Raw genomic sequence first — 26,597 nt, 5'->3', positions numbered from 1 at the left:
AAATAAATCGGTTATCTTTGGCACGGCTCTACAATAAACAATCGTGAGAAAGCAGCCTAAAGTCAAAGTGAAACGGATCCAAAACACAGTTTTCAGTTTGCATTCCTTATTTTGGTTAGTTTTATCTTGTGACAATGCTCATAAAATAAGGGATGCATCGAGTGATATCACCATCTCCATTCTTTCTTATTTCCATGACGTGCAGAAGTAGTCAAAACATTGTGTATCTCCATCAGCTCATTTCATGTTCAGACCCAGATGAGTATTTGGAAAAGAGACTTGCTGTCCTATTAAAGCTAAGAATAGCAGCCGGGCTGCTTAACTATGTCTTAACAGGCAGCAGGGGGCCTGTTACACCAAACCTGTATTACTTTTCCAGCAAGAAAGCCCAGGACAGACTTGACACATGGATATACAGTCCGACTCAATATCATTAGCCAAATGAGGCCCGTATGTGTAAATTAATAGGTAAGGATTTTGGATGTTGAAGAAGCCAAAGACAGTTCTTGTGTTCCTAACCTCTGCCTTTTGGCAATTTGGAATCTCATAAATGCTGTCAAATTATTCCTGGACCTTGACTACAGCGCTGTCATCATCAAGGCCCACACCTGCTCGCTCCGTCTGCGTCCTCTACGTGAAAGATGGAGAAACGGGGCACTCTCCTTCTTCCATGGCACTGAGAGGATACTGGCCTACCATCCCTGCAGTTATCACTCGATTCAATCAAGGACAGATCTTCATATTCACTCTACTCCAATAAGGCAGGAGCAAGCGAGTTTGCCCGGGAAGTGAAAGGGTGCAATGGTTTGTAGAAGTAACGACAGGTGTTATGCTGTGATGTAATGTGTGGACGCGGGCAAGGTTACCCTTCTGCCTTGGACTGAAGGAGTTTGTGGCACAACCTGTACCGGGCCCCCCCCCCCCCACTGAAAAGCCACACGCAGATGAGACGTTTTCAAGAAAGCAAGGGTTTTGACGCCGCACACTCCTGTAAGCTGTGGTGCCTGTCTGGCCGCTCTGCCAACGCAGCAGATGTGGTGCCGGTCACTCACACTCGACTGCCATGCGCCTCAGGACGTCCCCTCTAGGTTCTGAGCTGATTTCAGGGGGGCCGACGGGTCCGGGGGGTCCTGGGGCCCCAGGGAGTCCGGGGGGGCCTGGCATGCCCATCTCACCTGGAAGTCCGCGTTTGCCCTCAGGCCCTGTGAGTGTGGACGGTGGAGGACAGGAAGAGTTCCGTTAGCTTAAAGATCCCTTAGCTTCATGTTTTGAAAACAGGGTCCTGCTTATGGGCAGCTCAGAGATGCAGTGGTTCGCACTTGTGTGGAGTCTGTATGTTCTCTCCGCGTTTGGGTGGGTTTCCTCAGGGTGCTCCGGTTTCCTCCCACAGAAAGACATACTTGTAGGTTAATTGGCTCCTGGGAAAACTGGCCCCGGTGTGAGTGTGAGCGTGTCCGTGTTTGTGTGTGTCCTGTGCTGGACTGGCGTCCTGTCCAGGGTGTATCCTGCCGTGTGCTCTTTGCTTGGCAGAATAGGCTCCAGAACTGGATGAAGTGGTTAGAGAACGAATGGATGGATTCTGCCTACTCAAATGGAGCTTTATGTGCCAGTGTACAGTTGATAAATAGTGAAGCAACATCACACAGGACCTGTGAGATTATCCTGGCCATAAAGGAGGAGCAGCAGCAGGGTGAGTGCTGGGGCTAGGAGAGGCACGTACTGCATTAAGCAGAGGAAATGGTGTGGGCAGCTAAGGGAGAATGGGACACTAGAGTCAGAGTTCAAGAAAAACGGCAGGATGAAATTTATGAGGGGGGCCCACTAGCTGTGAACTTCATCACTGTGAGAAGCTGGATGAACCCTGTGATCTCGAGAAGAGGTGTGTGCAGGGCATACAGCACAACAGTCAAACGCCTGGCAAATTCAGTCACCAATCACTGACTGTCAGAGTGACTCCTGCCTTCATCTCTGGTGTAAAGCCTCAGAAAAAGATCAGTGATCACAACTACAGCTGCAGCAGGGCGTCAAAATGCAAGGAAGCAGGAAGCAGAGAGGCCCGTCAGCATTTGCTCCATGCGCAAGCCCACTGCAGGTGAGTAAAGGTTTAAAGAAGGACACAGATACTCAAAACCTTTTAAGATCGCTTTATCGCACCGTTCCCCCGAGATACCCGAGTCAGTATCCCGTTCAAGCTGAGTTCTCGGTTCTCGTAGGCAAGTGGAGAGAAAGAAGATGTCTGCACGCTCTCGACGATGTGTTGGAGTCGGAAGGGCTGAATCTGCTGGCTGTGTGAAGACTCAATTACCGGCGGCAGGGAGGTGCTTTTACCTGGGGGTCCCACAGGCCCTGATGGGCCAGGAGGGCCTCTTTCTCCCCTAGGCCCAGGAGGTCCAAAAGGTCCATCATCCCCTGGGGGTCCTGCATACGACACAGAGAAAATTGACACAAAGAGAAACGGGCAGGGAAAAGCGATGAACAGAGCGATTCTTCTTCTTCTTCTTCTCTTCTTCTTTTTTTCAGCAGGAATAAACCTGTTACTTGTTCCTTTGCAGCCTATGCATGCTGACGCAGCTCCCCACCTGAACTACATATATACAGAATTACATGTAAAGCTGAAAAAGGATAATTAGGAAGACCAAGAGAGAGGATGGAATATTGCAGTCAAGGCAAGAATATTTTTTGCCTCATATTTATCTGTTTCAAATAATAAATTTCAACAGTACATGGCAAAAATGTCACTTCACTGTTCCAATACTTATACTTTTCACTGTTAGTAATATGCTTAAATGCACCAATTCAACATATGTTTCAGAAGCTGATGAGAAGACACCCAGAACATCTGTGACCCTGTGGGTCCTGAGGTCACCACCAGTGAGCCACTGAATTACGAGATGAGCAGAACAGAGCAGAGGAGGACCACGGGCTAAAAACACCCCAGTTCAGCTGTAAGAGGCCCATGCCTTCACATTCACTAGGTGTTAAAGTGGGCACAAGAAGTAGCAACAGCTGCTTGCCTGTTGTAGAGCCATGTGCGGTGCTGTGTAGATGGCTCTCATTAACGCCACATGCTCTCAGCAAACTCCCACAGTCTTTGCATTCTTTTTTCCCCATAAACCCTGTAATGTGATCAATTTATAAATAAATCAATACTTTATTATGGGCCACTTTAGAGAAGTCACACTGTAAACCCAGCGCTAAGATGCACACCAAAATGAGCATTAACCACCACAGTTCGAGTATCACTGGAATTTCCACCCCTGAGTGAGCAAGCAATTGTTTTATTTCAGCTGACATCAGTCTGAAAGCTGCAATGGATTGCTGCCCTGAAAACAAGTGTTTTTACTTTGGCTTGACATAAGCAGATAAAAAAATCTGTAAACTATTAAGTTATCAGTCTAATAAAATCACTGACCATTAGCTGATCCTTATTATGCACTGTGAAAGAATGTGAACTCACTTCACAAAAAAACAAGCTAATTATGCCTTAAAGGCATACTGGCCAATTAAGAAAAAGTAAATGGCTTGTACATCTCCCCATATTGCAATTCCTAATTAAAATAATATATAGCCAATCATGTCAAGCTCAATTGGCAATCATCTTGACATTAGTTCTACACTCCACATATTGAGACAGAGACCACTGCTAGAAAACAAACTAGTTAGAGCCATTGACTATTCTTTATGTAGCAGGTCCCAGTGTGCTCTTAGCGGGCAAATAGAGGAGTGGTGCTACTCTCACTAGCAGTACTACCAGCCCATAAACATCTGGCAGGTCCCATAGTTCAGTGCTCATGGCCAGCTGTGCCAAGTCTACCCAGGAAACTGCATACAGCCCAGACCGGAACAAGTAATGCCTTGACTACAGAGCCTAACCTGCACTCTGAGAAAGCGGTGCCTTTACTCAGTCCAGGTTTTACACCATTCTAAGAAGCCAGAAGGCTTCTGCGTATGAAAGCTGCTACCTAAAAGTCAGCTAATTCTAGATGAGAAGGGATCAGAGGAGAGGAGCTACTGCATCTCAACACTAACCCTGAGGCTCAACAGGCCATGATGGTCCCACAGGTCTGATGGGCCGCTCTGCATCACCAGGTGAGGAAAAGTTCCAACTACTTTCCACCATTAAAATCTGAAACGAATCAAACACATTGGGTTAAAGCTGTGTGCGGAGAGTCATTTCCCACATGTAATAAAACTGCTCTCTCTGTCTCAGAACAGCGGGGAACAGAAACTAAAACAAAACATGGATGGTTGAAGGCTGCCTAAAGCACAATCTGATTAAAGGGAAGTCCAGACTCACCTTGGACTCAAGGATCTCCAGCCTGTTGTTCATGTCAGCGAAGGCAGTGCAGTTTATACACTCTGCTCAAGAGAACAGACACAGAAGTTACACTTCGAACAGCAGCCCAGCTGCCTCAATGTCTCAGCCACAAGTGAAGCGGCTAACATTCACAAAACAGGTCCGAAAGTCTACTGTGTAGAGTGAGCTGGCAATACCGAAATGTGCCCAAAAGCTGGCAGAAGCATCGGAAATCTGTTCTCAAATCATCTGACTTCTGATTAAAGATCTGTAGTGTCAGAAAAGAGAGGACAGAGGAGCTCAAGATTAGATCCATTTGTAAGACTGACTATGTGATGATTTCATATGGAGCACTACGTGTATTTCGTTTTGCACTTGAGTGCTGAAAGTTATTAGTTTTTCTTGACATTATTAGGAATAACAATGATTCTGAAAGAGGCATCAGGGCTCATGGTGACAACACACGAAGGGAAATAAAAGAATGTCCCACAAAGGTGAAAGAAGAGAAACATTCCAAGAAGAATTTCCAACATGAAGAAAATCCATAAGCAGCCAGAAACCTGTTAACTTTACAGCAGCTACAGGATCTTCATGGTTGTCCCCTTTCCCCACAACAACTGCTTCAGTCAGGGTGTTGTGCTCTGTGCATATTTATCTCCAGGCAGCTTATTTTAATATGACAGAGCTACAGTATGCACCCTTGTAAACATATGCACAAAGAACCAGAGATGTCAGACTCCCATGAAGTGCGTTGTTAAAGAACCTATGCGAGACGGTATAATCTGGAATAGACTGGAGTAGGACATCATGGAAGACACAGCAAGGTTAGGTCGGGTGACAGACGAGGGGTGGTGACGGTGGCGATCCGGTGCACGGGGAAAGGCCGAGGCGACAAATTCAATACAGTCCAAAGGGGTAGTTAGAGCGCAGTCCGATGTCCAAAATGCCGGGAGGTCCATCCGAGACGAAAACAGTGAGAAACAGGAAACGGGGAACTAGGAACACGGAAGGTTAAAACCATGACTGGACTCAGAGGTCAGGACGCTGTGATAAAGCCTGTGCCCTCGGGCTGCTCCTGAGCCCGGTCATAGGTGGGCTTTTCGGACTTTTGGGCGTTTTCCAAGGCTGGGCCCGGAGCCGTGGAGACGCCGGGCTTAAATAAGACAAAGGGGAGGAGACACAGGTGAAACTACGGAACTAAGAACAACACAGAAAAGGGTAGGAGCGCCCTCTAGAGGAGGAATGACGACTATGACAGCACTACTGCTTCAAGAAGCAAGTTTTACACTTCAGAAGGTCACAGACCCTGAGCCGCATCCGACAAGCAGGGCAGAAGGGACTGACTGCTGTCTCTCCTGGTTGGGAATGCCGAGATCCCATTGCCAGCACTAGCCCTGGAGGTACATGAGCTGCAGAACCCTCTCCTTGTGCTGGCGTGACTCATAGGGAGAAAAATGCAGAATGTCCCCCGCTAAGTGCCCCCCCCACCTTTCCTTCCCCTGGACCTCCTGTAAGAAGCCCGGGACCCCCCACCTCCCTCCAGCAGTTGTTTTCTGTCTGTCTGCCGGCATTCCCCACTGCATGCCCAGACGCTGCAGACACACTCCGGCAGCACGGTGCCCACCACAGGCCCCCGCGCAGCGCCGGGCTGGGAACCAGCAGAGCTGGAGGGAGGTGTTCCACCCACACGCGCCTCGTGCCCTCACCGCTGCTGTCTGTGTTGTGTCTGCTCCGCTGGGCTTCAGATCACCGCTGGGTGCCCGAGCCCGATGGCAGCCGCGATTGCCCGACAGCAGCCAAAACCGCCTGCGATCTGGAGCTCAGATCTGTAAGCAATGCGAGCGTGCTTATTTTACCTCACCTAGCAATTTAACATTAACAGCACAGCCACAATGCACGTGGACCTCAAAATTAACTGTGTTTCACAAAGGGCAAATATTCAAGAGCTCCTTTGTTGGACGGCTAAAATGAGCATACTCGCCCATTGTCATTGTGTATGTGTATGTGTTTGCGGGGGATTCAATACACCTCCGTGCACACCGTGTTATTAAAACTAGGTCACTAGGTCACACTTCCTCCTTTGTGTCACTTGGCAAAGCAGATTTTCTACATCTGTGTCGTTTACAACAGGGAGGCTGTCATGTCCACCCAGGAGGGAGGAGTGCAAAAGGTGGTCTCAAGGTGACAGGACTGGGGCTTCGGCAGGGAATCACCTTGCAATCCGGCTTCTACCTCAGCCACCGGTCCTCCAGGCAAACAAATTATAGGCTTTCAATTACAAGGACAATAGCTGCTGTTCTGCACCTAATTAAGAAATGAACTAACAGGTCTGGACCCTGTTGCCCAGACTGAGGTTCCTTCAGCTTTTCCAGGAGAAAGGCTTGGATGTGCACAGAGCTGGCCGTCTTAACCAGCACGCTGCACAGAGGCGGGAGCCCCCACAGCCCAACCAGGAGCCGGAGAGACCCCTCAGACAGCTGCTAATGAAATTCTGTCTGCAGGGCTCAGGGAACAAGGAAATTGCAGGTGACCCTTGAAAGGCGAAAAAAAAACCTACGGTTTTGCAAACGCAATAAAGAATGAGTAAATTGTAGTTGACCCTGACAGAAAAAAAAGTCTTCCTAACCTCATAAAGAAACTTTAACATCTCCCCCCAAAGATAAACATCACTCACATCCTGACATGCGGACTTCAGAGGACATGGGAAATGGTCACAAGGGAATCCGAGGCCTCCAGCTGATATCTGGACTTTCTGTTACCTCAAACAGTCAGGTATCGATAAGACAACTAGTCCTCAATGCCTTTATCTAAACATCTCTCCAGAATGAGTCTGAGGACCACAGATGTTTCAAAGTGATTTAATAATACTTATTTAAATTATTAGATTAACCAACAATTAAGTGATTACATCCTAATTGTGCTTTTCCACATGCCATTTACCTGCCTCATCATTGTTCAGACAATTCTTAGCACAGATGTTGCAGTTCTGGTAACGCTTTTGTGAATGATAAGTGAAGAATGAATCCAATTCACTTACCACCCCCCAAAAACATTAATCTAATTCAATTTACTGATTAAAATAACTAAATGTTCACCATCTTGCTAAAAATGTTATAAAACTTATATATGCTTTCATAATAACATTAAATTGGGCAACAGTGTGGTTGGCATTTCTGCTTCACAGCACTGGGGTCCCGGGTTCAATTCCTGAGCTGAGGTGCTGTCTGTGTGGAGTCTGTATGTTCTCTCTGTGTCCTCATGGGTTTCCTCCAGGTGCTCCAGTTTTCTCTGGCAGTCCAAAGACATGCTGGTAGGTTAACTGCCTTCTGGTAAAACTGGCCCTGGTGTGAGTGTGTGCCCTGTGATGGCCTGATATCCCCTCCCAGGTGTACCCTGCCTTGAGCCTGTTGCTTGCATAAAGAAAAAGAAAATGGATGAATGGATTGCTGGACAGTGACTAACAGCAGGTTTGCTAACAGTAACATCACAATGGCGATTCACATCCTCAAGGCTCTTCAGCCCTCATCAGTGCACAGTGCATCGAGATTCAGCGATGTCTCACCAGTGACTCAGGCGCAGAGTTGTGGTTTTAACACAATTTATAGCTTGCTTCGCGCATCTGCAACAGTAAACTGCTGGATGGCAGGCAGCTTTAGATCCTCAGAAAGTATAAAAGAAAAAGAAGAAAACAGACGCTCCCCCAGGAGTCCGCAATAAAAAGGCACAATCTGAAGGCAACAGAGATTGCAGACCAGCTGCAAGGCAACAAGGCTTAGATATATTTTCCAGATGTAGGAAGGGGACCCCACTAAAGCCCAAGGTGGGGAGGGGCTGTAACACTAGAAGGACAGTTGCTTTTTATTAATATTTTTACACACATCCAGTTGAGATGAATGCAATGGCCGACATCGGGATGCCCCAGAAAAGAGGTCTGTAGTCTCAGCATCACAGTGTATTCTCTCACAAACACACACAGAACCCAGGACCCTCTCACAGAGGGAGACACATCGCATATCCATTCCCAGAAACAGGCACACAGGAGCATTCTCAACAAAGCATGTCTCTGCAGATATGGGTGCTGTGATAAATAGAATGTGATCTTGTCATTTTGATACGGCTGGCTAGATCATCTGTCCGAAGGATCTCTTTTCCATCTTCTTTTTAATTTATCAGGAGTAACTGTTATCTACCATGAAGTATTAAGAGCTTTAGTTTTGAAGGGCAAAGGGTGGAGGAATTATAGATCATAACACTCCCACAGTCTACATTTCTCCCTCCTTCTTCCACACAAAATAGTTAGGAATTTAGGTAACTGTTAGTTCCGTCTTTGATTCCTATATTCCTGTAGTATTCAAGAAAAGATTGAGATATTTAGCTCCACAAATCCAATACAGCCTCAACAGAGTGCATGACTGAAAGTCTAAGAGTATCCTTTCAAACTATAAGGAGGTTTCAGCAACAGCCTTGTGATGTATCTGACGGCACTGCAAAACTGTCTGCTGTTCATTCCACACAACTCCCCCGTTCTGCTGTAAGAAAACATCCCCCAGCGTCAAACCCACATGCACACCTCCCTTCCCAGTCTGGGAGGAATTAGTGGGGTCAGGCCAGGCCCGTGCCCTCCAGTGCCCCCTCTGCGGAGAGCCCTGACAGAGGAGATGAATTGTCTGGGCCTGTGGGGCTTGATCAGGAACACATGGTCAGGCTGGAGCGGCAGTGCCCCCTCGGCTCCTGCCACACAGCGCCGCCATCCCTGCTCCCAGTCCTCTGCCGGAGCGCACGGACACCGCCGCACACTGGGACCAAGAGAGCCAGCGGAGACCCTGCAGGTCACCAGCTTCCAAAGGCCTGAGAGCGACAGGAAGCAAGTGAAATAGCGGTTAAACTGAAAATGGTCACAAAGGAGAGGAGGCCCTACGGCCCATCCAGCCCCTTCTGCGGTTAGGTGCAAATTGATCTAAGGATCCCATCAGCTGACCCTAGTGCTGGTAGATAAAGATGTGATTCCTGGACCTGGTTTTAAATGCTGTGTCCTCTGGTTCGTGTTTGACTCTGACAGGATTCTCCTGGGTTGACCTTGAGGATTCTGAATACAGTCCTCGTATCAGGTCCCCCCATAATCTTCTCTGTTCAAGACAAAAAAGGTTCTGTTCCTTCAGCCTGCCTCCAAGACGAACAGAAGCAGATCCTTGTTTTACCACTTTTTGAAATCCCTCAAGTGTTTTGTACTCAATCCCAATCTCTGCAAAGCTGAAAAGCAGGAGAAGGTTTTAACTCAGGTTTCATTATTCAGTGTCATGTCTGCAGTGTAGAGGAGGGGTTTCGAAGCTCAAGGACATTCAGGGGGAACAGCCTTAGTGGTGCACAGGCTCTGAAACACACTTCGTTCAAAAGTGCAAAAATAACAGGACATTTTTCCTTGTGCCAATCACTTATAGTACCATAGGCCTCAGTGGCACCAGATGTGCTGCAGGAGTGACATCACCCCCTCGTCCCCCAGCAGGAGACCTGTTCTTTTTGGCCTGTGTGAGTTGGCCACAGTCTTGAAAGCATGTCTACTCCAAGCCTATGTGAACATGATCACAGGCACAGCCACAGTCCTGCCACATTTACAATGCAGATTTTGGATAAATGGTAATCAGGAGGGGAAAAAAAAAGCCAATCTTAGTTAATAATTCATTTTAGCTGTATACTGTAGCACTTCCATTAGAAGACCAAAGCACCTTACAGTACATCTATCAGGGAACCCATGTCATCGGCCAGTGGAGCAGCCATTCTGCACCAGCAGATCAGGGGCAGGGGTGAGAAATCGTTTCACGAGTTGATTTAAGAGGGAACTGGGAAGTCAGATAGTTCAAGGCCAGAGTGGAGTCTAGCCAGGAGACAGGGTTCACACCCACTCCTCCGGACAATGCCAGGGGACCTTTAACGGCCTAGTAGTCAGGACCTTGGTTTCAAGTCACATCCGAAGGATGGCTCCTCCTACAGGAGAGCCACTGTGTGCTTTATCAGCACCACTTACAACCACACCCTCATGTTCCCTCGAGGTCTCCCATCCCAGCTGTGTCCTGGCCCTGAGATCTGACGGCTACAGCCTACCACAGGAGTCGAATTCAATTTTTATTCAGGTAAGCGATGCACATCGGCTAAGGACATCAGACCAGAATCACACATATCAAATCAAGTAACGGCCCACTACTGTAACACAGTGTGGCTCCCGAGGAGGCAGGTCTGAGCTTGTTCGTCTCCTTGATCCGCCTGTCCGAATAATTTAATGGCAGGTCTGCCAACGAAACACATGTGAAAGGTGCAACAATCGAGGACTGCTGTATTCTGCTCACAGCACGTCAGACGATAATGTCACTCCTCTATTCCAATACAACCTGTAGCCCGGTACGTTTACTTACTCGAGCAGCAGCTGCCTCGATGTTTGGCGTCACGTTCCAGACATCTGCTCAGCAGTGCTGGGGAAGAAGCCGTACCAATGTCTGGGAGGACAGTATCATCTCACCCTTTTTAACGTAAACAGAAGGGGCTACACACGTTTAAAATTTGCCTTAGCAAGGCATGGAAATAACCCATACTTTACTATCAGCTGGCATAGAACAGGTGTGAGGTATTTAGTTTTTGCTGCAGCAGAAATTCCACACTTCACTAATGGCAGTAAAAAAGCTTACAGCTGTAACCCACGCCAACAATAACATTTTTAGAATAAGCAAGTGTTTAAGAGAGGGCATTTTAAGAGACAGAAGTACGAAATTCCTTTAGCTTGTGAACGTGCACACAGGAGACCTGTGTTGGGCCAGCATGGTCTAGATGTCACAGCATCACACTGTTCTTCTGAATTACATTCACCCAATAAAGTGACCCCACAGCTTCAGGTGTTGGATTAAAAGCAAATGCTTTCCCTATGAAGAGTTCTGCATCTCAGTTTGATTATCAGTATATCTTTTGCCAATTCAATGAAGCCTGTAGCTGTACAGACACCATGCTCACTTTGGTCCAAGACCATCCAGACTTCACTCCTACTCCTCAACATCAATATTATGTTCAAGACGCCAAATAGCATTCCAGCATCTCCTTACAAAGACAGTCCAGACGAAACACTGCCTGGTTTCTGCCCTTACAGCCAGATGATTGCTGATATGAATCTGGGCTGTGCCACCAGTTCGCTGTGGTCAGGAGATCCCTGGGGAAACTGCACAGCCAGTAGTAATCCTCCCTCTGTCTGAGTTCACATGCCCTGTGGCAGACATGCTGGACAAAGACACGCTGTTCACTCTGCAGTCTCTATACCAGTTGTCTATATTCTACTTGTTTCACTGCATTCCACAAGGATCTCAATGTCTGTCTGGCTTTGCTCACACACAATGCTGTAAAATGTGACATTAATATCGCAACTCTAACATCAATCAATTCCTGACACCAATACCAACAAAACGTGGGATCACTGTCTAGTACTGGTTCCGAACTAAAGAGGCACTTGAGTCGCTTTTGTGGTTTTTATTTTGCTTCACCAGAAACAATTTCTCCATATCTCGGTTGCCCTTTGCTAGATCTGCACTGCTTTTTAATCCGCTTTCAAAAATGGATAACACTATTTCGGTCTGGAGCCAAACAAGCTTCAAATACCACTCCCATCAATACAAATTTCCAGAAAGAATATTTCATTTAAAGCACAAATGGTGGTTTGTAAAGGATTTTATCGACTTTGTGGTCAAAGTTTACATGCTACTGCATTAAACACACATATAGATTCATACTGTTCCGTCCCATCACCCCATAATTATTTTTCCCCAGTTAAAAATGTTGGGCTTGGCATTTCTGTACTTTCCTTATTGAATGGGAAGGCCATATTTAAATTTTAGCTCGTCTGCAAAATCAAGAAAAGAATTAAGCCCTGTGTGGGACAATGTGCATGGTCTTGCAAAACCATGCACGTGTGATATTCGCAAGAAAGAGGATGAACAGAAATAATATGAACATCTTTGAAAGTGAAACTGTGCCACACCACAGCTGTGGGAGCCCAGGCCCCACTGTAGGCTTGCCATCAGTCCAGACGGAAGGTCATTAACACAATCACAATCACACACCACCGGGGAATGTTACGATAAGAAACACTGCACGATTCCGCCACTGGCTGAATGGGTAGCATAAGGTCACAGAGCAATGCTTTGTTAACTCTTTTACCTCTAGATTTCATAAAAAGTTGCTTAAAATCCACCTTACTGTATTAGACATTTTGCAACCAAGATTGTCCTACACACAGACCTCTGTAAAAACATTCTCCCTGTGCAAAAAAAAAACTCACTGACACCAACCAGCCTTGGGACAGCTCAAGTAAAACAGCTGGAATTAAAGCCGAACAACACTACCTTACCCACTAGGACACACTGACCACAGGCTGGCCATAGACACTGGACGACACAGGCAGACCTGCCTTCCCAGAGACAGGCTGTGCTCCCACTGCCAGCAGGGAGAAGCAGAGACAGAGACAAACTTTCTGCTCCACTGTGATAAATGCTCAAATAACAAATCTAATCCCAGAATTCCCACACTTGCCAGAATCACAGCAGCATCCGATCCTACTGGAGGAGGAAACTCAACAGGGCTGGCGGCCCAGTTTGCGATCTCTTGTCACAGCCTGAGGAATGGACAGTGGGCCTGTCCCACAATAATGTTTTAAATGATTTATGTACATGCCCAATGAAAGTTCGTATTGTAAATGCAAATGTTGTCTTAATTGTATTCGGTTAAGAAGGAGTTTACTGACTCTTACAATATCTGCAAAAGTTCTGGAAAAACAGAACAGAGGTAAATACAAAAATAATAAAACACAGGAAGGTACTTATGAGAACAATTACCACTATGAATTCTTGGATGTGAAAGCTAACTATTAATAATCAAATTCTCTCACTAGGCGATTGAACTAGCCTGGCAATTCTCCAACATTACAGTAGGTCCCTGGTCTCAGTAAACGAAGAGGGAATTGGATAAGACTCCTGTTGCATATCGGGTCGAGCCATTTCCTCTCTTACACGCTGCCAGTTTTGTGTGCAAGCCAGCCTCCTGCACCAACAGACACGAGGCTAGAACAGTACATTCACAAAGATGTGCTGACGTTCCCCCATGTGCAGTGGCAGGGTTCAAGGCTGAGAGCTTTCCAGATGAGGTGGGCATAATAAAAATACTGGCACTTCTAATTGAAAAAATAACTAATTAAAGGAGTAAGCCATCCATCCATTTTCTAACCACTTCATCGAATCTGGCGGGGGAGCTGGAGCCTGTCCTGGCAAGCAACAGACGCCAGGCAGGAGTAAAAATAATTACAGCTGTTCCACATTTAAAATACCAATTATAAATTAAAAAGATGATTTCATTATAATTTAGCAATGTAATAATTAACCATCAGTCTCTTCTTTCCATTAAGACCCACCTCTAAGTGGTTCGATTTTCTAGGGCAGGATGGCAGCGTGCTGTTAAACTCAGTCTCAGGTGTTAGGCTCTACACAGACCAGATCACGTCTGTCTCTGTAAAATGCCCTTGTGCTGGACTTGTGCTCCATCAGGAAGAGCCTCGTGGTGCAGACAGCACATTATTCTAGCTTTTTTTTCCCATTTTTGGAACTCACAGAATCTTCCATGACAGTGTAACACCAGCTTCTTTTGCCAGTGGTAGCCGATATAATTGAAGTCTGAGACTGGACCACAGAATCCAGCCCTGCTTTCAGATTGCAGAGATGCCTTCAGATGAAATACTGAACAATCATACTCGTTGGGAGTGAATTAGCTACAGACCTGGCCCACACGGTGGCTTTTAGTAGGCAGTGTGGGCTGCTGATTGTTTGACACTGTGACTCAACACAGCCCCACTGGAGCACTCCTGAAAGTCTAGGCTCACTGCTGACTGGGATTCAATCCGTTGTGAATCTCTTGGGAATCACCCACCCCCAGAAGTCACAAGGCTCACAGGGGAGAGCTCAACTGGTTTGCAGTGCCTTTAAAATTCCAAAGGGTTAATCCAGATTAGTATGCTTCATCAAATAAGCCCCTTGCACCTGGCTCTGCCACCAGGTGTCCATTTGCACAGCTCTGGCTCTTTGCACTCATCAGTGCCCAGAGTTTAGCGATGAGCTCTGGATTTGCTTAATGAAAGGTGACTAAACTCAGAATGGACAGACGGGTGGCTGCTGCCTCCAATAAAGCAGAAATAAGAGAAGACATGACCTGGAGATGTGAGTTAGAAAAAAGAGAAAGCCCCTCTCATCTGGAAGCATTTATCCGTCTGGATTTAGGGAGACGGGGGAGCTCTCAATCCCCCTCCACGTCCTCCGGCGGAACGCGGGCCCCTGGGCTGTCCACTCTGAGGTAATGAGAGCTGACCGCTTGCGCAGTAAGGACTGCACATCGTCGTACTGCTCTCACACACAGCCCTGGAAACCATCTCTCACGACTGCTGAGGGAATTTCCTCAACGTCTGAGCGCCGACTCAAAGGGCTACAAATGATAAACTTGCTTAACCATCCGCGTGCCTTAAATGGCTCAAACATGGTTTTGGAAAAAGATCAAGGGCAGCAAAAGTCCATTTCAAATGGAATAAATATGACTCCGGAGCCCTTTAAATCTTTCTACAGATCACTGTCCCAGCATACAGCAAAAAAACAGAAAAGGCAAACATGAAATAAATTGCAATAATTCTCATTGTAGAAAACCTTAGTCGCCGACCTTATTAACAGAAGATCTTCCTGACATCTGAAGCATGAGAGCTGAAGTGAAAGGGTGAGCAAGAAATCATGGAAAGAAGCATCAGGATATTAATAATCAGTGGTGCCTATGTACAGCGTCGCATGTCCTAATATGGGACATCATCTCTTCTGATCTGTGCTTAGGTCTTAAGTGAGTTACTTAGACACGTGTAGCTGTACTAGTGCTTTCCTTAGGTCCACCTGATAGTCACTCACCTTTGTGAATACAAAGTATTTATGGTTACTATCTGTGTCCAATAAGACACTGCTTACATGTGTCGTTTGCGGGCAGTTAGTCTATCTTCGTGAATGAGGTCCAATGTGCTCAGCACTGAGTGGTCACAGTCTGGGAAGATCATTTTTCACCCTGCTGGTGTCTCTGGACAGCGGATTGGTGCCAATCATTCCTTTGTGTCTTGCAGGAACTGGCTGGCTGTGAACTGACTTCATTTAACCTTTAAGCTTTTACAAACACCACCAACAGCCTCCACTGAGAGCCTGACACTATCCTTTATCTTTTGAGCTGCTTGATCAAACTCTGGGCCCATTTCTGAAAGTAAGCCCCTTTGCTTTCTTGAAATGTAACAAGGCAAGTTCATTCACAATTATACTGAAAGCATAAGTACTGGGGGTTTTCCATTTTTTAACCGCAAAGACAGAATTCTGCATCATGCTATAACTGGAAGAGTAAAACCTCTTCGGGACAGATTGAGTTAAATGATAGCGAAGCACCTAAAAGCTTTCAGCGATTCTTCCTTCACGGATCCCTGTGGATTTCACTTTCTCATCAGCCAAAGGGCCGGCTGTCCTACTGGCCCGGTGCTGCTCGGGAATGCTGCGGAAAGCCAGCTGTCACCTCCCAATCGGCAACGGAGAGCAATGGGGAAAGTGTGGGAAAGACACACAGGGGGCTCGTCCCAAGCTGGGGGGGGGGCAGTACTGGCTGTGGGACCCCAGAGAGAAGGAGCTGGCCGATCCTGATGGATCCAGCAGCCTCCTCTCAGCTACGGCCGTCCTGACGTTCTGACCTCCTGGGAGCTCCCTCCTTCCCCAGGCAAGGGAGAGCGGCTTCAAGCTTCCCTCGCGGGGACCTGCGGAGCCGCCTCCGCCCCGCCATATGGATGTGATTTTCTAAACACTCTAACTGTTTTGGAATTATTTGCCAATGCATTTACAAAGGTTAAGCAAACAATAAAAAATATGCACATTTCTTTCTGCTGTAATTTCTTTTTTCCACTATGGGCCCTGCGCAAGGTTAACCCTTCAACGGATCTATGCTCTCGTCTCCTTCCAGGCCGTCTTGCACCGTCACATGCAATTCTCCACGACCCCATCTCTCTGGTTTTGCTGGAACTGCCACACTAAATGGCCTTTTCTGGGGTTTTTTAAATGGAAAAAGATTAAATAGCACTGGGAAGCATATCAGTGCTGCATGGGATTATTCTACAAGAATTTGTGCATTTTACAAGGTGTAACTTATTTTCTTCCTTGGGAAACAAACTACTAGATCTAGAAGAGATTATTAATAATTTATCATCATGCAGAAAGCACTGTGGCTAGCCATGCCTCCTCTTATGCCGAAATCCAGGGCAATACAGCCTTATGTATTTAAAAACATGCATCTATGTATGACGGCAAGCTCCCTGGGAAATGTCAAAATGCTGTGGCGATTCCCATGAGGAAGATGTGAAACAAACCAAATCAAAACAGATTCAAGCAGCCCTGTTCTCAGAATGCAGCCCCCTCCCCACACACACATCTCCGCCTGCAATACTTGTAAATTTATCCCGAAATCCAAAACCACCATCTGTGTGACGGGCTACCTCTGAGAAAGCTAGCACCATGTCCCAGAGGGGTTCAGTCTGTCTACATATTGGCACGAATGCAGAGATAAGTGTCTGTAGCCCTGCAGACTGTCCGAAAACACGACTTGGGGTGCTGTCTCCCCTCTTTACCCACTCACTCACACCGACACACCAGATACCCTTACTAAGAGAAGAACATGGTATGGAAAGGGAACAGACAGAGCATGTCTAAAAGAGAAACTGTGTGAGGAAACTAACAAAAGGGATATGATCCAGTGTGCTGGGACCTGGGCTTCTCTATTTAAGTGATAGCAAGCTGACACAATCATGAAAAACACACATAGGTCCCCCTCAGACGCCAGCTCCTTTCTGTTGCGGTGTACAGTTCCAGCCATGTCCCCGTCTACAGTATGTCCTGGACTGATCCAAGCCACTGTCCCAGCCATATCCCTGCCACAAGCCTGGCCAGATCCCTGGAACTATCCAGGTCAGATCCCAGGTACTGTCGTTGGTATATCCCTGCCACAAGCCTGGTCAGATCTCCGGCAGTGTCACTCGTAGATCCCGCCCACTTTCCCAGTCTGATCCTTGATGATTCCACTGAAAGCTCTTGAGCGAAGCGCTCAGACAGCTGACTGTTAGACCCACGGCCAGGATTTGTTTCAGAACCTAAGATCTCAGATGTGCTCATGTGTGGGCTGTGCAAGATCCCTCAAAGGGTTAAGCCTTCCCACTCCCATGCTTGGGGATGTTGCCCTGGTTTCTATTCTATTGCACCTATTAACAAAACACATTCCAGTCAGCCAGAGATCTTGCAGGGTTACTCCAGCTAGTCCCTGAGGAAGTCTACTAACTCTGCCCATCTGCTGTCAATCAAGACACCTCACAACTTGTTACATTCACAGAGACCAAGCTTCCCCCAAGCTCACATACACTTCAGTCCCTAGCTGGGAGAACTAACTCTTCTGAGGAAATTACTGAGCATCTGTATATACAGCAGAGATTGAAAATTCAATAGCAAAGAAAAAACATACAAGAGACTGAAATAGCTCCATGTTTATGGAAACAAATTGGCCTCACAAAACCATATTGACAAGGCCAAGGAGGCTAATTTCTCTGGACAAGCGATCACAGTGACTTTTACATTATTAAACACACAGGTAGATCTTCCCTGAAGATAATTTGGGTATAATAATGGGCGTACTATAATTATTATATTTAGGGTATAATAATGCAACCATGCATACAGAAGGGAATAGGGGGCAACAAAGCAGGTTGGAAAAAAAGCATGAGCAAACAAAAAAATCTCAATTTTACTACCATTTTCACACTTTCAAGTTTGTCTTTTTGACTTATTTTGAGAAAGGTAGTAATTTATAATAGCTACCACAGACACATTGATTAATTTCCCAAAACCCCACCCCCTTTCTCATGCCTTTTAATGACACAGCTTGAAAGGTCAGTCATTGTGAATGAGGTTCATGGCCTTGCAGAGACTTGGAACTATCTTGCACAGCCTGTGTAAAATAAAAAAAACAAAACAAAAACAATTAACATCGAAAGTAAATAAAAACTGCAGCAGCTAGAAGCCAACCCTAGATGTAAAAGTGTCTCTGGCTGAAGCTGGACAAAACTGAACTCTAAAATGAATCTCACACAGTTCCTGAAAGTACTGTAAATGTGAAGCTGAAATCGCCTTGGAGAGTCGGTGTCCTTCGCAATCCCAAGTGCGCTGAAACATGAAGAGAGCTGCGATGCTGGTAAACTCATTGGAAAAGCATCAGGCAGCAAACACTCCCTGACCTGATGCATCAGAAGGATTGATGCAAAAGCCCAGTCTTTACACCCCCACTGCTCCACGTTCATCTGCAGGACTGACGAGAGTCCAGCCAGGAGACATTTAGCTCTGGTTGCCCCATGTGCTAAATTGAGCTCTTTGGATTTCACTCCATCTTGTGGTTTCCCCAACTGCAAAGATGCTGATTTTTGCACAACATGTGTTCACAATATGCTGACATGAAAGCTAGTGGTTTACAAAAGCACAAGGTCATTGTGTACTGTTTATGTATTTAAAGGCGTATTTGAAATGAGAGTGTCTTAACTGTCTTAACACAATTTCTATCCCCTCTTTGATTGCCAAGGTGCGGACAGGGGGTGGGTGAGGAATGTCTCGTAAGCTGCCAGCTGCCTCCTTCAGAGAGCATGTCTGTGAGCTGCAAAAGCCAAACCAGAATGGCTCAACTCAGACTATCTTCTCCCAGAGGGGCCCAGAGTTTGATCTGTTATTGATCACCCAGGAGGTTAAAATGTTGAATTGGGAATAAAAGCTTGATGAAAAGCAAAGGAACTAGCATGAATAAAAGACTAACTAGCAACCATTTACTGGTCTCAGTTAATACATCACAGTCGATGATGCATCGTCTGCGTCGTTTCAAACATGGGGGAAGGCAAACTTCTCATTCCAAGATGATCTGATTTCTTTCTTCAGAAACACTGCAGTGTAAAAGGAGCGTTTCCTGAGACGGCAGACCACATCAATGTAATGGTTCCTGCCATCCCAGAATTCCCCCCGGGACCTTGCTTCAAGTCTCTCGACTTGTTTATGAAAACAAGTCAAAGAATCTGTCTGGGTTGGATTTAAATTTTAGCTGGCAAAGGGATCCTAAACTACACTGGCTGGGCAAAAGGTCTCTGGCTTGCTGGAGGCTCCAGCAGTTAAGAGCAGATGTTGAGCCCTATAGTACTGATGATGCTGGTTCAGTTCCAGTTCATATCATTGACTGACTGGGCCTGGAATGCCAGCAGGTCATGGTCCACAACTGGCAGATACCCACTGGGGCTGGGTTGTGTGGAAGCAGTCTGGGTATTCACTTCTTATCATATACTCATCCAGTTTGCAATCACCAATTACTGTAGGACCTGTTTGTGTAGCAGCGACTCCCGGTACAGTAGTGCTTGGAAAGGACTGAGAGAAGCAGGACATCTTCTGACATGCTAACATACTCTCAACAAACTCTCATCCTCTCAACGTACACCTCTCGTGTGGAACCTTTCTTATGTTCTTACCCACTGGGTGTGAGGCATGGTAACATCATACTTTTCAAATATATGTTGCTTTTTTATTTTTCCGTTTTTCAGCTGCAGGTCTCAGATTCTGGTCACAGGTTTTCTGGGACTAGAGCTCCTTGAGCTATGATGTTTCTCCCCAGCGGTAGGTTGACCCCCTGTCTCTGCCCGTTTTCAGTGCTTCTGAGCTCTACATCACCGGGGCTAGTTGATGACTGGATTGATCTGCTTGCTTGTTGAGACATTTAATTTACTTGTTTCAGTCCCAAGTTTCATAAAACGCCCAACTTCAAGCTTCAGTTTACAGAACTTGGAATAGTCTCTTTTCAACTTTCTAACCCTTTCTCTCCTCAGATTAATGCTATAAATTAAGCAAATTAATGCTATAAATTCAAATAATACAAAAGAGCTATTAATAGGTGATCAGTTAATGATGAACAGATGTGGTGGGAATGACTATGTACTGTATCAAACATCTCCCAAATAAGCAGCATTTCTGCAGATGTCCAGTTAGGCCATAAATCTGGCTTGGATCAGTGGATTTCTGAAGTTCGGAAGCTGATTATTGATTGATCCCAGTTACACAACACATATAACATTTTAAGAGCTGCAAAATGCACAAACACGGAGGCTATCTCTGAATAGTTTAAGAAATTGGCTGGAGCAAAAATCAGAAAATAGTCACAGAAGACCATAGTTGGAAAACATTGAGGTAAACTTTACTGCACAAACTTGAGATTCTGGCACAAACTGAGCAATATTAAAACAACTAAAGTCAGGCTTCGCCAACCTGAAAATAGCAGTGGTTTTACAGCGTCCAGACCTGATGACAAATGGAAACTGGTGATCGAACTGACCGAAACGCCCAAATGTTTAAAGTGCAGAATCTGCCTGTTCTCTTTTCCAGCTGCTGGGTAAGAGCAGTGTTGCTGGAGGACTGCGCAGGCCCCAGCAGCTGAGATGAGGGAGAGAGGGAACTTGAGCTGGGGGGGGGAGTCAGGTATTAACAACAGCTGGAACTGATGACCTCCGTTTCCCCTGAAATCCAAAACAAGCCCAGGGCACAACAACAGGGGCTGTGGGGAGGAGGGTCAGAGCAGAGAGGCCTGACTCGGACTGGACTTGTTTATTCAAGTGCTGGGAGGAACTGGGCCCCAGGCGCCCAGCGCACAAGACTCTGTCTGTAAGAGCCCACAGTGCAGTGGGGAAGGGAGTGTGTGCATTTCGGGGGGATTATAATCCTGCTTTCTAGAGGAACTGCATCATGAACCCAGATGCTGCAGTGGCCAAAAGTGGGCCAAAGAATTCACAGCTCCCACAACCTCAACATGAGCCAGCTCTGGGTTGTGGGTTTATTTTTTACAACCAAACAACATAAAATGAAGGGACATTCAGGACTCGGGATTAGAGACCTCCTAACAGTCAACACAGCCACACTGCAGACACCATTAAAAAAAGTCTCTGAAATGCTGCCAGTTTGTCTCAATAAGCAATCAGATGAGAAATAAGTTCTATTAGCTGTCATCTACAGTTTGTCATGTTGTTACTCTGTACAGTCCAATCTGACAAGCAAAATAGATTATTAAGATAAAAGCCTAGAAATTGTGTCCTAGCCAAAGACAGACCTACTTACTGAAGCAAACAGTTTTGATCAGTACTAAACGCCTGTGCTCACTATGTAATACTGATCAAATGGTCACTGGATAACCTAACCTAGTGGTGTTTTTGAACAAGGCCTACTGTAGATGAGTCCATTAGGAAAAGACATACAGTTGAATTTAAATATTTAGATCTTTCAATTTAGGTGCAGTTTTAAAACCTGTCCTGACACAAAATCTCAATGAACACAGAATCTTATGGTCCCCTTACTGAGCCATTGCATTTCCAAGCACATTAAAGGGCTTCTCTTCTTGTGATTTGTACGATCTGGAAATACCAATATAATATTGACTTATTGAATAATCCACACAGAAGAGACAAGATTGTGCGTTAGTTCATCTAAAGCACTGTGAAACTGGACAATAAGTCCTACTGGGGAACAGTCATGTGAGCCTGCGGTTGAAACGTGGAATCTGCACCACTTCCCCTTGTCAGAGGCTAGAGACCACAGTTCCCGTCTGTCCGACTGGCTCAGACCACTGCCCTGTCTGCAGTGGCATTCTCAGCACCTCACTAGAAGTGCAAGACTCTTAAAGATCAGAGAGCCTGCAGAAGGACTGCCCGAAGAGCTTGCGCTTGACATATTTTTGGTCCCTTTCTAAGCAGGACAGTGCATCATTGTCTACAGCTTTCCCTGGAAGGCAGTCCCTGCGGATTGAGCCCGGACCTCCTGCTTCCAGCAGAGCAGTAAAGTGGGCCTCGCCTCTTTGAGCATGGCATGGGGCACAGAGACAAGGAGGTCAATATATTTCACTGGGGGCAAAGGTCAGGGACTTCAGCACAACTTTCTACCTTCTTCTTCTGACCAAAGTGAACAACCAAGAAGCTACATATCACAAGGTACAGATGTGAAAGTACATGTGGTGCCGTGACCTCTTCCCTGGTTGTTTTGTCTCTGGGCACAACAAGTCTCAATAGAATTTCACAGAACGTCAGATCCCTACTCTATTCTTTTTCCTTGATTGGAGCCATCTTGTGCTCCAAGGTGAGAGTGTCTCTCCGCTCAGCAGCCGCCTTGCCTACACAAGACCTCAGAGGAAGGAAGGCTGTATTCCAGGTGGGGGTTGGACTCACCTTCGCTGCAATCATCTCCCAGGAACCCCGGGCAGCAGCGCCACTCCAGCGCCGTCACCAGCCGATACGCCACCCTGTAGGTGGGCCTGACGAGGGTCCTGTAACTGACGCAAAGGGCACCGTCAGCTCCAGGGCACAGCCAGTGTCAAGAGGCACGCCCGTCCTGCCCCCTCTTCTCAACACACTGCCCGTGTTACATCTCCAGTTACAGCACCGTTATTTCCAGGCAGAGCATTGCTTAGTTTTCTATCATTTCTGCCATAATTGTTTTATCATTGCACTCCCTGTTATCCATTCTGTATCCTGTTTTTAGTCATTTTTATTCAGTTAAGCTAATTTCAAAGGGAGCTGTCATCTACTCAGATTCTGAAACATACACAAATCTCAGGAGTCCCAGGAAGTGTGCAGGATAAGTGCATTAGCCATAAGGACAATTCAGGCCTGTGTTGTACTTTCATTTTTCCCCAAAAATGTTTCCAGAACTGCCCAGCTCAGCCTTCTAAAAACCACATCTTGCTAAATCTGCAAGCAGGTCAGTGTGACATTAAGGTAGAAAAAACAACAAATAATATGTAGAAAAGCAAATGAAAGAAGTGCAATTTAAAAATGAATTCAAACACAAGCTGGATTTCCGCAACATAACTGAAAGGTGGTATCTTCCATTACAAAGACATAGCACGTGTGAATGCAATCTGAAGACATTAAGTAGTGTAGTGGGATACTTTAAGACAAGGCTGTCCAGTACTGGAAGTCTTGGAGGGGCTCAACGTCTAGATCCCTTTAAAGCACTTGTCCCCAATGAGCTGGAAAGACAAAGCAACAAAACACCCAGAACAGCCATGATAACTATCTTTACTATCGCTGCAGTGTGACTCCATTTGGCAGGGACTCCGAGCAGTAATGAAGACTAGTCTAAACACTGCTTTAGCTTGCCTTAATATGGGCTTAATTATGCTGTCAAACCCGAGAGACGTCCCGTTATCAGTGTGGTGGAGTGAAAGCCAGTTGATCTGCAGAGTGCTTTGAAGTCTGCTTGGTGCGGGCTTCGGGCATGATTTTCAATTGGCCGACACCACCACACCTATCCCGAAGGCCGAAAGTAAAGTAAAACGGGCACTGTTAATATTCATTAACGCTCATCTCTGTATCCGTGTGTTTTTTATCCGCGTGTTGGCTTTTGTTTTAATGTTTTAAAACATGTTTGTTTTCGGGGGGTTTTAATGCCAAGTCAAATAAAGGGATCCCACACAGACCTCAGGCAGAAGCACAAGGAGTGCAGGCGTCCTCTTCTGATGCAAGGACAGAACAACTACACTTCATGTGCAGCCTCTTCCATTCCATTTTTACTTTGTTCGAATGAAACAGTAATAGAAAATGGGACAGTGAGAGAAAATGCTTACTAATATCCTTCTGCACCGTAAGAAAAATAGCAATTCTGCACAACAGATGTAGAATGCACAGGCATTGTGCATCTCAGCACTGATCATCTCAGCCATGATTCGGAAGGGACAAGGAGCCCTGGGCTGACTGTGAAGTGGGGCGTGGGGGAGGGTGCTGTACCTCACGAGGTTGGGACAGGGCCTGGGCCACCGACAGCTCTGGAACACCCTCTGCACCAGCGTCTCGGTGCCGTTGTGCACCTGGCAGGACACAGTCTTGGACACCGTGTACGGACACCAGTTCCTGCAGGGAGAAACCACAAGAGGGCACATTCTCTCAGATCTGCTCTCTCCTCACAGTGGCAGAGTCCCGACACCAGACCATGCCGATCTTTACCGCAAGAAATGAACCACGCTTATGCAAGCTTTAAGTTTCTTTTTTTTTTTCCTACTGGCATCAGGAATCTTTCAGACTTTAATCTAGTTGAATAAATCTGATCAAGCAGCTCTTCAGGGGGCCCAAGCCCACAGCCGGGACATTCCTTCCAGGGGTAATTTGTAACATCTGCGTCCTTCTCCACCATTTAGCTTGTCTTGTTTGCCACAGAGCGCTGATCTCTGGGCTTGCTGCTGCTGATGACCATCGCCAGCAGAGGAACAGGGGGTGAGGGACTCCAGGGGAGGCTGGACCAGTGCAGCACAGGCTTTGCTCAGCAGCCTCTCACCTGTGGGCTCCCGTTACCCCCAGGACGACAAATAACAACAGTGTTTTAGAACAAACACTTGCCTTCAGGTAAAGTAAAGAACCAGTCAGCTGTCTCAAGCATCTGTGTAAACGTATTTTTTACACAGGAGTCACGACCTGTCAAAACTTACCTCATCCTTCTGGAACCTCACTTCTTACGAGAGGCATTCACAGTGAAGTCACCGTACAAAATCAGCACAGTAACTGAGAACCGAGAGGCACCCATAAAAACCTGCGCAGTGTCAGGAGTCTTGAAAACTAATGGGCATGATGAGAAATAAAAAGGAGGCTGTTTAAAGAGCTGCAGTGCAAAACATTCCACGTTTCACGAGATGATAACTATAAGGAAAAGAGATCGAGTGTGGGACATTGTGCATGGACCCTCGAGAGGCTACGTGGTGTCCTGTGTCGCTGGCGTGACGCTGCTGGGCATCGTGTCCAACCTCTGTCTTTAGCTGTGTGCAGGACGGCGCACGTGCATGGCTCCCGTTCGTCTTCACCGCAGGGCTCACAGGCACCACGTCAACAGCTGCGTTCAGTTACCCCCCACAGTGTGAGCAGTGGGGAGAAGGAGCCCTGTGCTCAGTTCCAGACAGGGTGTGCAGGCACGGTCTCTTTCATAAGTAGATGCCTTTTTTTACCCCAGAGAGCCCTAATCCCATTTTCACTTCAAGCTGGATCGGCTTTCCCTGCACAAACGACCCAAGCCTCCAGAGATGCAAAACCAATTCCATCTGCCACCGAACGCACTAAAACAGGACACCGACTTCCAGTTTTAAGAGTGGATTGTGCTTCAAGTGTGGAAGTAACATACAGTACAGTAGACATACTGTAGTGCTTTCCTCAGCCATTCCTTATACTGCAATACTTTTTAAAACACAGAAGATAGATGTCCATAGCACCCAGCTAAAAGAGACCTAAAAGTCTTTTGTGTGGCTGTTGGCGGTGACATCTCTTGTGATCTGTCGGAGAGACTCCTTCCTCCAACTATTTAGCGCTGGAGGTGCCAGCTGCCAACATTTCTCCTGCAGCTGTGATGTCTCAGTAACATCAGACGCTTGGCACCCCAGAGATCCCACTGCTGCAGTTGCCATCACAGGACAGCTGCTGGCGTGCCGAGCGCTCACCTGCGAGGGGTGAGGGAACCCAGGTCTTAGCAGCCACCCAAGGCTTGAGCCTGTGTTTGTGGGGTCCAGATCAAAGGCTGAGCTCTTTTTGAGAGCACTTTTTCATTCAAATCCATAGAGGAGCTCAAGTGACAACTACAGACCACAAGAACGGTTACAAATGAGAGAAAGCTATTAAGCCCATCTTACTCATTTAATTTGCAGTAACATATCGCTCAAAGGATCTCATCAAGTAGTTTCTTAAAGAATTCCAGGGATTCAGCCTCAACACCTTGGTTTTCCAAAGGGAAAAGGGCTGACTTACCAGAGTATATCACGGAAAACTTTAGAATTGTTGGTCTAGAAACAACCTGACAGACTATAGCACAATTAAACTGAGAAAATACCCGAGGATAAAAAACAGACTTGTCAAAAAACGACACGTTGAATCATTTTACAACGAGGCCAACTTCGTAGTTAACGTCAAAGGGACATGAAAAGCACTACCATATTTCACCATGACATTGTCAGGGGATAGAAGCTTTTCTAAAAGCCAACTGCAACAGCACGTCGTGTTATTACGCAGAAAACCCACATTTAATTCGACCACACTGGCGGGGGGTTGCCGGCAGCTCCGATCTTCTGACGCAGTCTGTGAGTGTGCAAGAGACCGCAAACGAGAGGAGCGGTTCAGTCGTTCACACTTCTGCTTCATGAAGAC

At 46.5% G+C, this 26,597-nt stretch overlaps 1 protein-coding gene across 2 annotated transcripts in view; it reads right to left on the bottom strand.

Moving 5' to 3' along the window:
- col26a1 (collagen, type XXVI, alpha 1) overlaps positions 1 to 26,597 on the bottom strand; it is a 37,828-nt gene that overhangs the window by 9,738 nt on the left and 1,493 nt on the right. Inside the window, exons 2-7 of one of the 2 annotated variants that reach the window (XM_088615828.1) lie at positions 24,207 to 24,329; positions 22,647 to 22,750; positions 4,298 to 4,359; positions 4,030 to 4,126; positions 2,329 to 2,418; positions 1,053 to 1,202 (exon numbers count right to left, since the gene is read on the bottom strand). In XM_088615828.1, coding sequence (XP_088471954.1) covers positions 1,053 to 1,202; positions 2,329 to 2,418; positions 4,030 to 4,126; positions 4,298 to 4,359; positions 22,647 to 22,750; positions 24,207 to 24,329 — 626 coding nt within the window. The remainder of the gene's footprint in view (positions 1 to 1,052; positions 1,203 to 2,328; positions 2,419 to 4,029; positions 4,127 to 4,297; positions 4,360 to 22,646; positions 22,751 to 24,206; positions 24,330 to 26,597) is intronic. The other variant, XM_088615829.1, reaches the window with a different exon arrangement.

This window comes from Lepisosteus platostomus, chromosome 22 (genome assembly GCF_059453375.1).
Source record: "Lepisosteus platostomus isolate fLepPlt1 chromosome 22, fLepPlt1.hap1, whole genome shotgun sequence".
NCBI classification, from domain to species: Eukaryota; Metazoa; Chordata; class Actinopteri; order Semionotiformes; family Lepisosteidae; genus Lepisosteus; species Lepisosteus platostomus.
Note: the sequence above shows the minus strand (reverse complement) of the source record. Positions and strands in the feature narration are given on the sequence as shown.